The sequence below is a fragment of the Lutra lutra genome, chromosome 6, assembly GCF_902655055.1.
Source record: "Lutra lutra chromosome 6, mLutLut1.2, whole genome shotgun sequence".
In the NCBI taxonomy this organism is placed as follows: Eukaryota; Metazoa; Chordata; class Mammalia; order Carnivora; family Mustelidae; genus Lutra; species Lutra lutra.
In genome coordinates, this window is record NC_062283.1 from 66317268 (window position 1) to 66335971 (window position 18704).

Below are 18704 nucleotides of genomic sequence, written 5' to 3' on the forward strand. Positions count from 1 at the left end.
GGGGGAGATTAAACAGTGGGCCAGATAACAGATATCTACTAGAATGTCTGTAGCCATAAGTACTGTGCCAAGCCCTGGTCTTCCAGGTGGTGGTAGCTGGGAAAGAGGGCATTGCTGTTGACAGCCCATCTCTCATGTCTATAGCTCCGGAGGCCCTGTCCAGCACGTGCACTCCCCCAGAGTGGAGGTGGCCTCCCCATCCCCCCTGTTCTTTTACATCCACTTTTCTACCTAATACCTGTTTCGGGAGCAGCCCTTGAACGGCCACACCGAGCCGTGCATTGTTTCACAAAACCTGCACCCCAACCCCACAAAGTCTTGGTACCCCCACTTGACAAATATGAAAACTGAAGCTCAGAGAGGGGGAGGACATACCCCCAGGTGACCTGATGGTGAATGGGAGAGTGCGGATTTGAATCCAGGCATGTCTGCTTCAAAGCCCAGGCCTTTCCTGCTTTGTCTCTGTGCTGCTCGTGGAGTCCTGAACATGATCTTTGTGATTTTGAAGTGGATGGCTACCACGGTTTATGGTGTCCAGGCCAGCATGCAGACCTGAGCTCTGCAGGATGGGAAGCAAGCTGGCCGGGGGGGGGGGGGGGGGGGGGGGGGGGGGGGGGCCGGCCAGGCTGATGGTGAACTAGATCTCCCTCAGGTCATCAGCCCTGGATGGGGAGATGCAAGTCAGCAGTTCCTATGACCTCCTTTGTGGCCTGCTCGAGGGCTGTTTTTAGAAGCCTCGAATGGATGGTGACTTCCCGTGTTTGCTCCTTCCACCCCGCTGCAAGGTCGGGGTAAATCCAAGAGGCATCCCGGGAGCTGGGACAGAGAGTGTCCGCATACACTCATCCCAAATATCAAAAGTAGATCTGCGCAACCCTTTCATAGCTCTTTGCCACCTGTTAGCTGGGCTTACCTGTCTATCGTCCCCTTCCCAGCTCCACTTTGGGTGGCATTTCTCAGCCCAGTCCTGGGGTGGGTGGTGGGTGGTCTGGTTTTTGGGTGGAAAGGGCCCTCAACTGAGAGTCAGGGGATTCTTCTGGCTGATTCTACTCAGTGCTTTGTCATCACCTTGCTATGTGACTTCTCCCATGTCACTAGCCCTCTCTGATTGATTTCCTCAGCTACAAAATGGGAATAGGAGTATCCATTTTGCCTCCCTTTCCTCCAGGGTCTTGGTCTGAAACAGCATTAGGGCTAGAGGAATTCAAGGTGGGAGAGGCCCGATGATTGTGGGTTTGGGCGAGGAGGAGGGAGATGCCATCTCAGCGCCCTTCCTGGCTTCCTTGTTAGAGCCATCGAGTGGGGCTCAACAGTGAGGTCTGCTAGCTTGCTTGGGAAGGACAAGGCAGAAGCTGAGCAAGGTGCAGGGGCCTCTCACTCCTTAGTCCCTACATCCCTATGGGAGAGGAAGGCGACTGCTTTGCCCATCTGGCGTGCTGGAGGGAGACACTCCCAGGATTTGGATTCTGGGGGAGGGGAGGAGCCAAGTCATGATGCCAGGCCCCGGGTCATGGCATCCCAGGTAGGGAGCCGTTAGTGGTGCGGGACCACAGTCACCCCAGGAGGGACAGTAGGTGTGAACTCGTGGGTAGAGAAGCTGAGGTGGCTAAAGGATGTCCCTCTTGTCATTAGGTGTCTCGGGATATCCCACCTGCCCTGAGTCCTTAGGAAGATGAAGCGGGAGGTGGATTTTGAGAATATGCCTGTGGAGAATAATCTTTGTGTGGTTGGGTAGGTGGGTGGGAGGAAAGGCTTTCCTACTCCCACAGCCAACTCGGAGGTGGCCATGCTGTGGGACCCGAGCCACACCAGAGAGGTCCCCTGTGCCTGAACACACAGGCATTTCCAGTCTTACGCATCTGCCGAGCCCTCCAGGTGCCTGAGAATGCTTGCTGACGTCCCATCCTGAGCTCAGCCCCACCAGCCCTTCACTGTTTGCTTTAGCCAAACCTGCTGCCCTCCCAGGTCAGCCCGTCCCTGGGCTCAGCTCTCACGGGAGGGGCTCCCAGCTGCTGGGGAGGGTTACCGTCCCAGGCAAAGAACAATGGGGGCAGGGTCACCTGCCTTGTTTTTATTGTCCCTCCTGAGTACAGACAGGGCTCCCGGGCCTGAGAAAGACGGAAATCCAGAGATTTCTGCTGAAAACGTGCTCACCTCTGGCACGGGCTTGCCCCCGTGAGCGTGAGATCTAGGAGTGCCCCTGCACTCCGCAAAGGCTGCTGAGAGATGGTTTAGGAGGGTGTGCTAGGGGAAGGCCAGCGGTGGCCTGGAGGACAGCCATGCTTCCAGGCCTGCTGCCCTGGGGCCGGGCTGGACTCTGGCCTCCTAACTGAAAGGATGATTTGGGTCTAGTGCAGTGGCTTTGAAATTGGCTGTACGTATTAGAGTCACCTGGGGCAGCTTGAAGGATCCTGGTTCCATGCCCCAGACCATATCTGGCTGGTTCCCTGAGGATAGGACCCAGGCAGGAGGACTTGCCCAAACTCCACCAGATGATCTCTACATGCAGTCCAGGGGAAGCAGTATAGTGATGCCTAAAGTGTGCATCGAGGATGGGGCCGTAGGCCACTTGCTCCCTTGCCTTATGAAGTCACGTGGGTGTCTGTAGGTGTGACCAGCACTGCAGGGGACTTGTTTTGTACACACACACCCGTCCCCCAGAAGACACCTGGGCTGCGGGAGGGCAGCCTGGACCAGCACCGGCATGTTACTTTAAGGACCAGAGAGGAGGGGACGCAGTGAGGCGTCTTCTCCATCCTGCAGTAGGGTCCAGGGACATGAGGAAGGAAGTGTGATTGAGGAGCAGGGCTACTCCTGGCGTGGGCGGCCTGACTTGCTGGGGGCTCAGGAGGAGCTGGAGCTGGTGGCCAGTGAACTTGAGTCTTGAGAATGAAAATGTATTTTCTTGAACTTGCTGTGGACAGGGGAACTTGGGAAGGGCTGAACTGGGCTCCAAAGTCATGGTTGTGGACAGAAGAAGATATGACTGTAAACACAGGGGCACCCCAGCAACCTAAGCCAGCCGCCTCATTTTACAGCAAAGAAAGCAGGCAGAGGTCCAAGGGTTCCTGGAGAATCTCAGCAAGTGACTGGCAGAGCAGAGCTGAGCCTGTCCTTCAGCCCTGCGTGGCCATCCTAGCATTTCTCTAACAGTTTGTCTTTCCTTCTTCTAAAAACATTATAATTACTCCTGGTAGGCACTGGAGCAAAGCTGAAAGTTGCGGAAAAGCAAAAAAGTTAACAAAATCCACACCGCAATAGCTGAAGTCTGGTCTCAACAGAGACATGGTGTGGCCCTGCCTGCTTGGGTTCCAGCACCTGCTGCAGACACCTGCTCCTTCCCGGGAGTGACGGGCCTGGGGAGCTGGGCCTGCAGCTGGCATGGGTATCAGGGTGGCACCACCTGGCCCTTATCAGTACCCTGCCCCTAAGGTACGCCTGCCCTCCCAGCCACACCCCAGTCACCTGGGCTGAGGCTAGAGGTCGGTGAGAATGCTGGGGATGGGGCAGCTTGGAGCCCTGTACACCCTCCCCCCCATCGTCACCCTGCAAGAGGCAGTGAGGGGCAGCCCCTCAGAATGCCCAGTAGAGCTTGTTCGCAGCCCAGATCAGCCACGCACACCTGCCGGGGGGCCCAGTCACTATAGTCCTTTAAGCTCCCTGGTGGTCCTGCCAGGCAGCCTGTACGGAGAGCCACTACCTTGAGATCTGTGTGGTGGCTCAGGTCCCTGAGCCTCAGTTTCCACATCTGATAACAAGCCCAGCAGCCCTTCCCCCATCCCCTGTGAGAGAAAGCTGAGCAGTGCAGAGGGAGGGAGGATGGAGATCATGGAGGGTTTGACTAACGGTCCTCAACTCTCTCATTCGTCTTAGGAATAAGAGGGTTAACAGGTGTTCACCTTCTGGCCAAGATACTTTTGATCTGCCAGTAGACCCAGAAAGGACTGTCTGATGGGGGACTGGCCTTGTGGCTGGACAGATTAGCCCCCAACATGCCCACTCTCACTTCTCAGACTGCTCTAGGGAGTCCCCACACTCAGGGGCTCTGGGGTTCTCCTCCCCTCCTTTACTATTTGTTCATTTGTTCAGGTGTGAAAGGATTTGAAAAACTTTAAACAAGCCCAAACTGCAAATACTTGCTTGGAAAGCACCTGAGATAGGTTTACTGGGCTCCACTTCCGTCTGTCCTGTTCAGAACACCTTCTTACAGAGCCTCAACCCCACCCATGGCCCCCCGTTCTGAGGGGTTCTTTGTCAGACCAGATGGGTGTGTGGACGACACGGACATGTGGGGAGAGCCGGGGGGTGTGGTGGCCGGGGGATAGGTGGGGGCAGCGGGGCGGCAAGCTGGGACTGGGGTTCAGACAGGCTCAGCCCCTCCTGCCAGGCACAGTGTCAGGGGACATAGTGTGTGGCATTGTTTCCTTCCCAGCCTGCCTACCCTGCTTGGCTGTTCGGGAAACCGGCCAGGGTGCCTGGGAGCCTCCAGGGCAGAGACCAGGAGAGATGGGCCTTCCAAGGGATGACACAGGACATCTTGAGGCATGCCTCTGATTCCTCCAGGGAGAGCTTTAACACACCTGTGCCCCCAGCCCCTCCAACTCCAGCCAACCCCCTGACCCCATCTTGAGTTGTTTTGGTCCCCATGGATGTCGGAGAAGCCACCCTGTGCCCTTAAGGAGCAGACTGATCAGACTGAGGAAGGGTAGCTTTCAGTCTTTGAACAGAATGGGGTGGGAAAAGGTGGCAAGTGTGAGGAAACTTGGGGACAGTGTCCTGTTCTCAGCAAGGCCTGCCCTCCAGGTGCAGGGAAGTTAACCCCACGCCCTTTGATGTAGCCTTGGGGACACGTGGTCCTTCTGCCCCGGTCTCAAGTCCGTGCAGGGTCTGGTTTCCTGACAGACACATGGAGCGAGTCCTGGCACTGACTATGGATCCATTTATTCAGTGCGGACGATGATGGCCTGCCTGGATGTCCTGCATACTTTTTGTATGCTCAGGGTAGGTGTTATTCTTGGCAGACGGAGAAACTGAGGCTGGGGTTACGTTATTTACCCAGAGACTTAGTATGAGCCATTGGGAGCCCCCCTAGACTCACCGCCAGGTCAGTGCCCCGGAGAGGGCCCGAGAGCCGTCCGTCTCCCTAGATGCAGGGCTTAGGGGTGTAAGCATTCCCCAAGGAAGGTGCCAGGCTTCTTACTAAAGTGTTGCTACCTGGGGTGACTTAGATTCCTTTTCCTGCTCTCTGCTCACCCGCTGCCTTCAGGATAGTTTGCGCAGGGGACTGCTTCCCCTTCCTGCAGAAAAGTCCTTCAAGTCTCCTCAGGGACTCTCCCAGCCCCACTGCGAATCTGTCATCTTGGCCTTGGCTGAGGGGGCTTTCATCTTCCTCCTTCAGACCACCCCCTTCCCCAGCCCTCTGCCCCCTCTCAAAAGTCTAGCAACTGCTCCCCTCCCCTACCCTCAATTCCCCTTCGATGCGGGTGGTTTCCGTGGCTCCCGCCCTCAACCCCATCAGCCCCCACCCTTGCTGGGGTCTGACTCTGCTTCCCACTCTCCTGCTTCACCTCGGCACTAGTGAATTTAGTTAAAACCCAACTGCAGAACGATGCTGGGAAAGCACTGAAGGAAGGACACAGGAGGATACATCAGTCTAGACCAGAGAATGTACAATCATTTCAGTTAATTTCCTCACCCACGCTCAAGTACTTGTTGAGCACCTACTATGTGCCAGGCGGTATTCTAGATGCTGGGAATACAGCCGCAGAAAAGCAAGCAGATTGAAAAGGTCTGTCCTCGTTTGACTTATGTTCTTGGGGAGCCTGCGTTTCTACAGACGGTTCTCTTGCCGTTGCTTGGAAAGTTGTGTTCTCCAGAGGCCTGGCTCCACTCCTTGTAGCTAAGAAGCACCCACCCCAGCATCCATCCTCCCCGTTACCTATAGGTGGGGGGGGCGTTGGGAGTGGAGGCTGAGAGCCAGAGCTCCCCAGTTTCCTCCCCAGCTCCACCACTGACTCGCCGTGTGACCTTGGGCACACTCCTTCATTAGCCTCTGTGCCTTGCTGTCCTCGTCAGGCTGACGGCCCCCACGTTTTAGGGTTATAAAGATTGAGCGAACTAAGGGATTTGAGGTGCTTGGTTGGTATCTGTTGCTTCCGTGCTCAAAATCAGAGGCTATTCAGATATCAACTCTGCTCATCTATGATGCAAGGATTGATCAGCGGTTGCCCTTCCCCCCCTCAAAAGGGGGAGCTGGGAGGACCAGGCCAGAAGAATGATAAAAGTCCTGTTCTCTCTTGCCAAGCCCCTTGTCAGTATGTGGCCAGTGGCCTTATTTCACCTTCCAGGCCAGAGGCACCAAGTGATTTAGATGGAACAACTCAGGGTGAAATGCAGCCAGGGGTAGGTAAGGGCCCCCCACAGCCTGTGGGTCCAGGGGGCCGGTATGCTGCTTACAGCTGCATCCGCATAGCAGGAAAGTGCTCTGTGGTCCAGACCTCATGTCTGCTTGGGAGCTGGAGGCCAGGGAGGCATAGCCCCCTGGGTGCCTCCTAGCTGCCTTCGCCAGCCCACCTGTCCCCTGGACTGCAGTGCCCTGTCTCTGCCCACCCAGGGTAGATGAGAGGAGAGGCCCCACCTCAGCCCCACCAGCCCAGGGCTGAAGGTAGGCCACGTGTCCCAAGCCCCGGGACGACCTACTCTCCAGGAAGGGGAGGCCTGGTAGCTGCCTCTGCCCGGGAAACCCTGGATCCCCTGGGCATGCGGAGATGTCCGGGAACCCGTATTCCGTGGACAGTGGGTGGGGTCAGGGCAGCTGGTTGCCTGAAGCCAAGGCAAGGGCATGCAGCCTCCCTGGAGGCCTGGCTGGAAATGCTGAGCTCGGGTCAGAGTGGATGGACTGGTTTTAGGGCACTGTTTTTTCAGCTGGTGCGAAGGGGTGGAAGTATGCACTGGCCTCCTTCCTGCAGCCTTTGTGGGCAGGGTGGGGGGCAGGATAACCGTGTCTAGTCAGGGCTCTCCAGGCTTCTCTTGGAGCACTCTGACCTTAGGCTACTTACTTAACCTCTCCAAGCCTTAAATTTTCATTTGCAAAATGGAAAAAATTACGGTATCTTCCCAGCAGGATTCTGTCCTCATTAAATGAGCTAAAGGCAGTAAAGTGTTAGCACAACACTTGGTGCATAGAAAGCCCTCAATAAATCACAGCTACTTGGTCAGGAGGGCGACTCAGGCAGGAGCTCTGTTCCTTCCCCAAACAAGAGCTGAGCCCAGGCTGAGTGCAGTATCCCCTTCTCCCATCACTCTCCTAGGTTCTGTGGAAAATGAAAATATTGTCTTGTGTGAATCTGGGAGCCAAGTTAAAGAACCCTGTGAGTGAACAGGGGCCACCTCCTCCTGCGAGAGCTATTTCCCTAACCCTGAGAACAGGACGCCATGTCTAACGGGGTGTCGGCCTGGCTCCCCCATGCCACTCTCTGTAACCTACGAATGACCTCAGTCCTGGGCCAGGCCCTTTGTTCTGGGAGGCCTCCCCTTTGTATCCTCTGTTATCCGTGAGCCTAACCATTGAGTTGCCCCTGCCAGAGCTGCAGCCACACACAGTGGGAACAGGGAACAGGCCCCCAGGTCCACATTAGGACTTCCACCCCCATCCCCCAGGCCTCCCTTTCCTCCCCTATCTCGAATGACACCTGGCAGGGTAGGTGATGTGTGTATGTACACCCAGCAAGGGGTGTCCGCCATTCAGCAGCACAGAAATCCTACTTCACACCCAGCACTGGGATGGAGCCAAGCTGATTCCTAGGCCAGCTGCTTGGTGCCCATGGGCAGAGAGGAGGCAACAGCAGGGCGGTGCTGGTGTACCCAGGGGGCAGTTAGAGCCGTGAAGGGAGGTGGGGGGAGCCCCATTGGCTGACAGCCAGATAGCCCAGAAACTAGCCCAGTTCTGCCACTTAACCTCTCTCAGCCTGTTTTGTGACCTAACCAGTGGGACTGTTCTAAGGGCTGGTGGTGCTTCCAGCCCTGCAGACACAGGGACCCATCCGGGTGCCCCTCTCTAGATGACCATGGAGAGATAACAGGGGTCGTGGGGAGAGTGCCTGGGACTGTGGCCCCCTGAGAACCCAGGGCCGGAGGCTGAGGTGGCAGGCTGTGCCCCAAAGGGCATAGCATTGGTGGGGGAAAGGCAGGAAACCCAGCCTGTCTGCCTCAGAGTTCCCAACCGTAGTGCCATCTTGGGTTACCCTGTTTTGCCCCTCTTCTGTTCGGTGTCTCCTGAGCACTTAACTGATTCCCAAGTCATGGACGGCCTTTGGGCAGCGTGGGTTGGGCTGTCTCTCTGTGTCGTGGGGCTTCAAGCCCCATGACCTGGCATAGACAGGTGGGAGGACAGGGATTTCGCCTCCTCACAGTGCCTCCCCGGGACCTGCCGCAGTGTCTCACACAGCTACCGCTCCCCACTCAGCACCTGCTGACACTCCCGGAGGGCGCTGTCCCCTAGCTGGGCTCCCCGGGGTTCCTGTCACCCCTTCAGCAGCCCTGTGGTGCCCCGGTTGGCCTTGCTGTAAACACGTTCTGTTCTCAGGAGTGATGTGCTGCCAGGAGCCCTGGGTTCTCAGGTAGCTCCTTATCCAGAATGCCACCCTGGTTCCCTCTCAGTTAGCAGACGATGGGAGGTCTGACACCCAGGGTGGGGCAGAGCTCCCCGAGTGTGGCCCAGCCCTGAAGACGTGAGGTGTTGACACTGCCAGCGATTTTATTGACTTTCCTAGTGTTTGCTAGTTTGTGGTCTCCTGAAACCCAAGGCTTTCTCCCCTCGATCCTGGTCTGGTCCTTTTGGAACCCAAAGTGGATGACATGAAAATAGTCAAAGATAATCCAGTCTCTTTAGTGTGGGTCCGTCTTCCCCCCAGGGAGGGGATTTTGAGTTCACACTGCCCTTTCCCTGCAATGATGAGATGAGCATGGCCCTCTCCCCATCCCGGCCTTGCCCACCGCTTTGCCTCCTCTGCCGATGGGACCGGGCAGCCCTCTCCGTACATCTTTGCTGTGTCGTTGACTAAAATACGGACGGGGCCAGGCCTTTCGCGTGATGGCGGAGACCTCCAGTCAGATTGATAACGATCAATACTTCTTGGTTGTTTATCTGCCTGTAAAGGGGCCCAAATTAATCCCAGCTCCGCCCTGCATTTCTCTGTCTTGTCCACATGAAATCTCTGCCAGCCCATCTGTTGCTGAAATCGAGATTTACCGCATTCCACCCAACTTCAAGGGCTCGCAGCCCCTGTGGAGCGGGAGATGCACTTAGTTGAGCATGACTGGTTCTTGACAGACCTGTGCTCGCTCCTAGTGCCCGCCGGTTCCTCCTCCGAATGCGCCAAACATTCTCATGTTCCCATTTAGACATTGGTGAGGACTCTGGTTTGAGTTTCTGGAATCCACCCCTCTCGTCTGTGTGGGAAGAGGGACAGCGCTCATGTTCCTGAGACTCCATGGGGATGACCAGCCTTGGTGCCCTAAATGCATTGCCCTCTGCTCAGTGGGGCGGCTTCCCTTTCAATGTCTCTTCGTCCATCAGGCTGAGCTTCCCGGCTTTGCCTTCTACCCTCTCTCTGCACAACAGGCCTCCGAGAGGACAAAGGGCCAGAGGGAGCCGCTGCCTGTTTAACACTAAGACACAGGACCCCACTCCTCGTTCTCCTGCTTCGGACATGGGTTTAATCTTTTGGAAAACCTTTCCGATGGACCAGAAGGCCCCTTGGGATCTAGATGTGCTGGTGCTCTCTCATGGAAGTGGCCCAGCCAGCTAGACGGCCAGCTCTCTGAGGGGAGGGCAGCCCTCCGCCCCTCCTGACCTGCAGAGAGATGTTCTGGAAAGGCGGTGAGGAGGCAGGGCAGCGGGTGGTGTGGTTTGATGGCCTGTCAGATGAGCATGTCATCATGGAAAATTCTTTATGGAATCTGCAGAGCCGTTAACACGGGGCCTGCTGTCGCAGCTGCAAACTGCTGGTTCCTTCAGAACCAGCCTAGCCCCTCCCTTGTTTCCCACCAGACTTCATTCAGGCCACGGAGGGTTAAAACTGTAGGCTCTCCGTCTCCCTCTGGCTTCCATCCCTTGCCCTTCTGTCTTCCCTCAGACCCAGGCTCGAGTTGTACAGAGAATTTGGCTGAGTTTCCTGGTCTCTGGATTGGGGTCCCCCTCCTCAGGGCCACCCTGGAACTCCTGGCTTAAACCCTGGACCCTGCCTGTGCGCCTTCTGCTGTGGTCCATGCCCCGCCATCTGCAGGTTGGGGTGAAGGATGTGGAGGGTAGAGCCAGTTCTCGACAGGTTGAAGCAGGTTTGGCAACTATTAAAGTTCCCGGAATAGATCAGTCTTCTTCTAGGGCTACCAGTGTCCTCCCCAGGTGGCCTGTGTCACCTGCTGCCCACAGTTGCTGGGAGCCCCGTGGGGACTGATCACTTGATTTTGAGTCACCCTGAAATATACACACCATCTCTGGTGATCTGTCCTGGCCTAGACCTTGAAGTTGCCTGGCCCAGTGCAGAGAGATGGACCCAGAGAAGAGAGGGAAGCGGGAGCTTGTAGGGGAGGAGGATAGAGTCCCAAGCATGGGGAGAAGGAAGCCAACGGATGCAATATGTACCCCTTCAGACAACAGATCCAGGAGGTGCTGAGCTGGGACGAGGAGTGGATGCGGGTCCCTCCCAGGTCTGTCCCGCAGTAGGAGACTCCTCTGTGGAGGACTGGGTAGGGCATAGGTGTCCTGTGTTTCTGAATCACATATGCCTTCCTTGAGGCAGAATAGTCTAACACAGTGTGGGCTCTGGCCCAGTAGCAGCAGCATCACCTGGAAACTTCTTAGACATGCAGATTCTCTGGCCCCTTCCCAGACTTGCTGAATTAAACTCTGGAGGTGGGCCCCACAGTCTATTTAACAAGCTCACCAGGTGATGCTGGTACATGCTAGTAAGTTCCAGAAGTACTGGCTCAGTAAGAGAACGGACTTCAGAGATAAAGTGCCTGAGTTTGCATTCTTACCCGCTGTGTGGCCTTAGGCAAATCACTTAACCTCTCTGATCCTCTGTAAACTGTTTCGTCATATATAAATTGGAGACAGTAACTCCCACCTTGTTATTGTGATGATTCAATAAGAATGTTCATATGGGGGCACCTGGGTGGCTCAGTGGGTTAAGCCGCTGCCTTCGGCTCAGGTCATGATCTCAGGGTCCTGGGATCGAGTCCCACATCGGGCTCTCTGCTCAGCAGGGAGCCTGCTTCCCTCTCTCTCTCTCTCTGCCTGCCTCTCCGTCTACTTGTGATCTCTCTCTGTCAAATAAATAAATAAAATCTTAAAAAAAAAAAAAGAATGTTCATATGGAGTTGCACCCGCTGCTGTCACTTCGAAGAAATCATCTTCATCACTTTGTGTCTCTCGTTCTAGGTAGTATCTGATGCTGCAGGACAGGGTGTGGCCATTACGGGGAATCAGACCTTCAACAACTGGAACTGGCCCAACGCAATGATTTTTGCAGCCACGGTCATCACTACCATTGGTAAGTCTTTTGGGACCTTCAGGATACCCACGTCCATGCCCCCCATCCACGGAACTTTATAAGAATCCACCTCTGGTCCCATGCCCTTCTGTTGCATTGTGTTCTTTGAGCATTTTCCTGGGGATTTAGTAAGTCCTTGGTAATTGGCTATGCTTGGGAGATTTCTCAAGGAGTCCTCACCTGGGCTCTTGGAGCAGAAACGACTAAGCCTGATAGCCCGAGCCATGCAGGAGGTTGAACAGGTTGTGCTCTGCACCAACCCAGCCCATGCTTGCTCACCAGGCTGGGGGTGTCTCTTCTGGTTATCTATGGCTGCATGACCAACCACCCCAGAACTCAGTGGCTTAAAACACAACTTACTATTATCTTTTGCTATTCTGAGGGTTGACTGGGTTCAGCCGATTGGTTCTTGCTGGAGATCAGTAATGGCGGTGGCAGTCCTGTGTCTGAGGCTGGAGTCAGCCAAAAGCACTACTGGCTAGGCATCTAGGACTGCTTCTGCCATCACACGTTGGACAGCGAACTGTGGCTGTTGGCTGAGAACATGGCTAGAGGTGAAAACGCCGTGACTTGGGTGGGTAGCTCGCAGCGCGGCAACTGGATTCCAAGGGGGAGAATCCCCGAAGTGAACACTTCCAGCCAGCTGGGGGAGAAGCAACAGGGCTTCTCAGGCTTAGCCTATCTGGTACTACTTGTTCTGCATCCGCTGGCCAAGCCGGCCGCTGAAGCCCAGCTTCCAAGGTTGGGGGTTAGACACCAGCCTGATGCGAGCAGCGGCATGCTTACACAGGAGGGGAAGGGGTTAAGAATGGCCGTCTATAGGGGCGCCTGGGTGGCTCAGTGGGTTAAAGCCTCTGCCTTTGGCTCAGGTCATGATCCCAGGGTTCTGGCATCGAGCTCCGCATCAGGCTCTCTGCTCAACGGGGAGCCTGCTTCCTCCTCTCTCTGCCTGCTTCTCTGCCTACTTGTGATCTTTGTCTGTCAAATAAATAAATAAAATCTTAAAAAAAAAAAAAAAAAAGAATGGCCGTCTTTAGAGACCACCTCCCGTGGTGCCTGTGTGGTGTCTCCCCAAAGAAGGCTGTTTATAATTTGCACCATGGTGCTGTATGGACTAGTGGAAGGCTTGCTGATGATGAAGGCTTTGTCCAGCAGGGAGCTCCCAGTCTGATGGAGGAGACATGGCCCATGCCACCCTACTTGCTTTATAAACAATCATGACCATTGTGTAATAAAGTAAAATTTCATTTCTGAAGGACTGATATTAGATCAGTATCAAGTGATCTTAAAGGACGGGGCTGTGTGGATGTGGGTGTAGGTTTGGCCGTGTAGCCGAGCCCAGGGCGGTGCTGAGTCTGGGACTGTCATCCCCGCTGCAGCTCTCCATGCCTCACTCTCTTTTTCTTCCTCAGGCTATGGCAATGTGGCCCCCAAGACCCCTGCTGGGCGCCTCTTCTGTGTCTTCTATGGTCTCTTTGGAGTGCCACTCTGCCTGACGTGGATCAGTGCCCTGGGAAAATTCTTCGGGGGACGTGCCAAGAGGCTGGGCCAGTTCCTCACGAAGAGAGGCGTGAGCCTGGTATGTCCCCAAACCTTGGATACTGCACAGCACTGGGGGGACCCTGGCAGGGGGTGGGAGGAGGGGAAAGATCTAACAATGGACAGAGGTGTTAGAGCAGGAGACAAGAGGGCAGTTTCGGGGACCCCCGGCCCCTGGTTGAGGCTGGGAACAGTGCTCCTCACCCTTTCCTGGGTGACAAGCCTCCTCCCAGGCGTGGTACCAGCTGGCCTCCTGCCTGGCTGCCTCGCTGTCCTTCTGGGTGCCCTTGCTGATTTTCCCCAGTCTCTGCCATGGGTCTGACTCGGTCTCCCTGCCCCCACCCCCACCCCATCAGCGACAGGCGCAGATCACGTGTACAGCCATCTTCATTGTATGGGGCGTCCTGGTCCACCTGGTGATCCCGCCCTTCGTGTTCATGGTGACAGAGGAGTGGGACTACATCGAGGGCCTCTACTACTCCTTCATCACCATCTCTACCATCGGCTTCGGAGACTTTGTGGCTGGTGAGTCCTGCCCTTCCCCCCAGACCTCTGCTTCTCCATGTGCAATTCAGGGGACCATTTTTGGGGCCCCAGCAGGTGCTCAGCGTCCTGGGCAGCAACCCCTACCCCAAAAGGGGTCCTCTTCTATTTCCCTTTTTTTCTTGGGCCATAGCTTTTCCTGCTTCCTCTCCCTCTGTTTCCCCTGCTCTTAGGCCTAGGTTCACTCGGGGCAGGAGGTAGGTTCTTCCCCCTCTGCAGAGTTGGAGCCTGTTACCCACAAAGCCCCGGAGCCAAGCCGGGGGGTCCCCTTCCTGTCCCAGAGCTGCCTGCCTTGTTTCCCATCACAGGAGCGGAGGGAGCTGGTGTAGAGGCTTGGCCGACAGGCCCGAAACTTTGCTCTTGCCACAGGCAGTTTAGAAACAAGAGAGGCCTTCTCCTAAGCTGCCCCACCCTCTGGGGCCGGGACAGTCCTTCCCGCTCCTCCCCTACTTAATCCAGGCAGGTGATAAAATTCTTTGGCCACAGCCTCTAAGACCTGTGCCTCTGGCCAGCACTGTGTCTTGGCCCTTCATCTTCTCGACCCCTGTTTGGCTGCACTGACCCCGTGTTTGTTCCCTCAATGCCTGCTGCCCTGCTCAGCCGACCCCAGCCTTTGCTCCAGGGGCCTCTGGTCTCCACCCTCCCCCTTCCTAGGGGGCAGGAACAGGTCACTACCCCTCTGCCTCATTGTAAGGGGAGACTCCAAACGCTGGGAGAGATGGTTGGTTGGTGGTGGTGAGGGGGGACAGGAAAGAGGCCCAGACTCTCTCCTGACCTCGGCAGCTCAGGGCCTGCTGTCTTGGGAGATAAATTTAGACGGAAGCACAGCCCCGCCATTGTCTAAGGGACCCCGAGTGGGCAGGGAGAAGCCTTTGTCTTAGGGAGTGTATTTACCCATACTTTCTCAGCTTCAGCAAAACCTTAGGCCCTTTCCTCAGTTTCCTCATCTTTAAGATTGGTTTAAAAAGAACAGCACCGACCTAACAGGGTGGTCAAAGATCAAATGAGTGCTGAGGATAAGACCCAGCTGTGTTAGCATGCGCCCTCCTCGTCAAGACCCAGCTGTGTTAGCATGCTCCCTCCTCGTCATCTCAGCCTACTTGTGACCAAGAGCCCCAAGCATCCCTCAGAGACACCGCTTGTCTCCAGGGGCAAACACAGCCCCTGTCCTCAGTGACCTCTAATTTGATGAGGGTTGTATAGACCCTGCCCTGCGGGAGCCCCACTCTGCAGGAAGCCCCCTTCCCCTCGTCCCTTTTACAGACTGCTCCCAGTTGGAAGGTGGCGGGGGCAGGTCATATACTGCATATACTAATGGAGGTCAGTGGTTCCAGAAACGTGAAGTTAAGCTGGAAACCTCATAATGCCTGAGTGTAGGAGATCAGTCAGAGCTGTACAGGCTGACCCCGGAGGACTCCCTGGAGCAGGTGTCAGGAGCCTGGGCTCAGAGGAGGAGGATGTGGGGAGGAGGATGTGGGGTGGCAGAGCCCTCTAGAGCACAGGAAGGGCCAGTCTGAAGAAGGCAGAGACAGGAAGTCAGGGAGCAGCCAGACCCCGCTGAAGGAGAATCACATCTTTCCAGAACAGTTTGTGCTGAGACGGGTGCACACAGCCCTCTTGGCCCACCCACCAGCCCCATTCATGTTAAACCAGTGAGTCCATTCCCCGCTGTGAATATGCTGGCCACGTGCTCACTTAGTTTCCATCCTGGTTTTAACTGAAGTATAACATATACATCCCCAAAGGTGCACAAAACACCTAGATGTGGTATAGTGGATAATTGAAAGGCAAACATTCATGAACTATTTCCTGACACATATGGTGGCTACATTAACCGGTTCCCCCTCACCTGGGACCTGGAGGCTACCTTATCCTGGAGAACCACTCTCCTGACTTCTGATAGTTGAGGACACGGAGGCTCAGGCAGGTTGGAGACTAAGATAGGGACATGAATCATCAGGATGGTAGAACAGTCTGGTTTCTGACACTGTGCCTGCTCTCAGAGAACACAGCTGTGGCCTTGACGTGTGTTCAGGTCCCTGCTGACCCACTTCTGACCCTCGGGGCTTCCTGTCCCGTCTGCAGGTGTGAACCCCAGCGCCAACTACCACGCCCTGTACCGCTACTTTGTGGAGCTCTGGATCTACCTGGGGCTGGCCTGGCTGTCCCTTTTTGTCAACTGGAAGGTGAGCATGTTCGTGGAGGTCCACAAGGCCATCAAGAAGCGGCGGCGGCGACGGAAGGAGTCTTTTGAGAGCTCCCCACACTCCAGAAAGGCTCTGCAAGTGACTGGGAGTACGGCGTCCAAGGACGTCAACATCTTCGGTTTTCTGTCCAAGAAGGAGGAGACCTACAATGACCTCATCAAGCAGATCGGGAAGAAGGCAATGAAGACGAGCGGGGCTGGGGAGAGGGTCCCAGCGCCGGGGCTGGGGCCCCAGGGTGGTGGGCTTCCAGCCCTCCCCACTTCCCTGTCCCCCCTGGTGGTTTACTCCAAGAACCGGGTGCCCAGCTTGGAAGAGGTGTCTCAGACGCTAAGGAGTAAAGGCCATGTGTTGCGGCCCCCCAGCGAGGAGGCCGGGGCAGGGCCTCCCAAGGAGGGCTCCCCGACCTCCGAGGTCTTCATTAACCAGCTGGACCGAATCAGCGAGGAGGGTGAGCCGTGGGACGCCCAGGACTACCACCCGCTCATCTTCCAGAACGTCAGCGTCACCTTTGCAAATGAGGAGGCCGGCCTCTCGGACGAGGAGACATCCAAGTCCTCCATAGAGGACAACCTGGCTGGGGAGGAGAGGCCCCAGGAGGGGACCGAAGCCGAGGTGCCCCTGAACCTGGGTGAGTTCCCGTCGTCCGACGAGTCCACCTTCACCAGCACCGAGTCGGAGCTCTCTGTGCCTTACGAACAGCTTATGAACGAGTACAGTCAGTCAGACTGCCCCAGGGGCACGTGAGGCAGGCCCGGCTCCCCACCCCACCTCCGATGGCTTCTGTTTCCCTCATCCTGGGGCGTCCTACTAGGTCTGGGACCTCTGGCCCCTGGTGGGGGGCAGCCCTGGAACAGGGAGTGGGGGGCCAGGGCCCTTCCTCACCTTCCATCCCCTCCGGCGAGATGCTGCGGGTCAGACTCGGCGTGCGCCCAGGGCAGGGCCCCTGCTCCCTGGCTGAATGGGCACGCTGGCAGTGGGAGGCTGGTGTATTTGGTGGTTCAGAGACCGGTGTGGGCTGGCAGGTGACTCTTCAGCCTGCACGGGTCTTCGGACGTTTGGTTGAGCGTGTCACACGGTTCTCTTAGGCTCAGAGCCCCGGCCATTTGAGTTCACCAGTATTAATGAGCTCCTGTGTGCCCAGCATGTAGCTAGTATGTCAGAAGCGGGGGGAGGGCACTAGGAGCCCTGGGTCCTGCCTTTGCAGAAGGTACAGCAGTGGTGTGGGGAGCGTTCCAGCTCCTCAGCAGATAGCAGGGCACTGCATGGGATGCCCGTATAAGCATCCCCCAACCCCACCCCGTGTGCCCACCAGGCCCTACTGCAAGCTCAGTAGGGAAGAGGTGCCCAGGGGAAGGGAGGGGAAGACCCCGGGCAGATGCTGAAACACTCCGAATGCACAGGACCCCCAGCAAGCTCTGAGTTGGCCCAGGGTCCGAGTCCTGGTTTTGCCCAGACCAAGCCACCCGGAGCCCAGTTCCCTGACTCACTCTTCGGCTGAGAGGTGACAGATGCAGGCCTTTCCTCTCCCTGGGAATGCTGTGGGAAGAGAGGGTAGCGGTGGCTGGGGGGCTGCAGGGCTGGGTTTGGCTCTGGCCCCTTCCATCCCCAGCCTCCCCTGTGCCCAGAACAAGGACCTCATGGCTCCCTGGCCCTCCTGGCCCCCATGGTGGGGGAGGCCGAGTCCCTCTTGGCTTACACACGGGAGGGACCAACGATGTGAATCCGCTCCCCACCTGCAGCCACGGTTCGTCATTCGTGTGCGCACGTGCGTTTGTGTGTTTAAGAAAAGACTGGGGACGCGGGGAGAGGAAGATAATGTGAAGCTTGCACACAGACTGCTTCTGGTGTGGGGCAGCAGAGGTCCTCTGCCAGGCACACCCAGGGGCCAGCCCTCTCTGCCTTGTATGGTTTTGTTTTGTTTTGAATAAACTGCTGTTTCGATCTTCCATTGTTGGCTTCAGAGCCCGGGGATGGGAGGGCCGGGGGGAAGAGCAGGCTCCCAAGGATTGGGATGCCACCTGTTTGCCCTCCTACCCGTAGCTCAGCTGGGCCTTTCTTGGCGGGCTCAGCCGGCACCACGCTGTCGAGAGCCCCCACACAGAGTGGTGGTGGTAGGGGGGGAGGCATCCCTCACGGGTGACTGACACTGGCCAGGAGGCAAGGGATCACCCTTGACCCAAACTCTCCGCCTCTCAGCCCCCTTCCACATACTGTGGGGCCAGGCCCCCTTCCCCCGCCGCCGACATGTGAAGACGGTGATGGGCATGTGTGACCCCACCTGCGTTCATCCTGTGACCCAGGGCTGTGCTGGCTGGGCAGCTGGGTGAGAAGGAGCGGCCTTCTGTTTCTCTGTGAATGTTCTAATGAGTTCATCCCAGTTTCCTTGCCCGACCTTGCTGGCGTGTCGCTGGCCATCCTGGACTCACACACTGTATGTACATACTAGCAATGATGTTAAATGTAATTTATTTTAACATTTTTACAATAAAGCCTTGAAGATGGACAGGGCAGCCTGGCATGTGTGTGCTCTGTGGGGGCAGTCTGGGAGGCTTGGGGGTGAGAAGAACGGATGACAGTGTGCGGGTCCTGGTGAGGATTGGGGTGGTCCAGAAGGGAAAGGGGAAAAAGGTGAGGAGGTATGGGAAGGAGCCAGCTAGTTAAGATGAGGTGGTCAGGGAGGGCTTCTTGGAGGAAGTGGCATTTAACAGGTCTGAAGGTGGATGGGGAAGAGCCTTGCGGAAAGGATCCTAGAACTGGGAAGGAGTCAGGAGCCAGGGGAGAGCTCTGGGGAGAAGGAGCCAGGGGAGAGCTGATGGGGATCTTGTAAACTGTCCGCAGTTTGCTTCATGCTCGTGCTCCA

General features: G+C 56.4%; 1 protein-coding gene across 2 annotated transcripts in view; it reads left to right on the forward strand.

The window, feature by feature from the left end:
- Positions 1–18347, forward strand: part of KCNK5 (potassium two pore domain channel subfamily K member 5) — a 38032-nt gene extending 19685 nt beyond the window's left edge. Inside the window, exons 1-5 of one of the 2 annotated variants that reach the window (XM_047733175.1) lie at positions 4796–5001; positions 11444–11555; positions 12968–13134; positions 13451–13619; positions 15723–18347. In XM_047733175.1, the coding sequence (XP_047589131.1) occupies positions 4957–5001; positions 11444–11555; positions 12968–13134; positions 13451–13619; positions 15723–16588 (1359 nt within the window). In that variant the 5' untranslated portion in view covers positions 4796–4956 and the 3' untranslated portion in view covers positions 16589–18347. Of the gene's footprint in view, positions 1–4795; positions 5002–11443; positions 11556–12967; positions 13135–13450; positions 13620–15722 lie in introns of those variants that run through there. The other variant, XM_047733174.1, reaches the window with a different exon arrangement.
- The last annotated feature ends 357 nt before the right edge of the window (positions 18348–18704 follow it).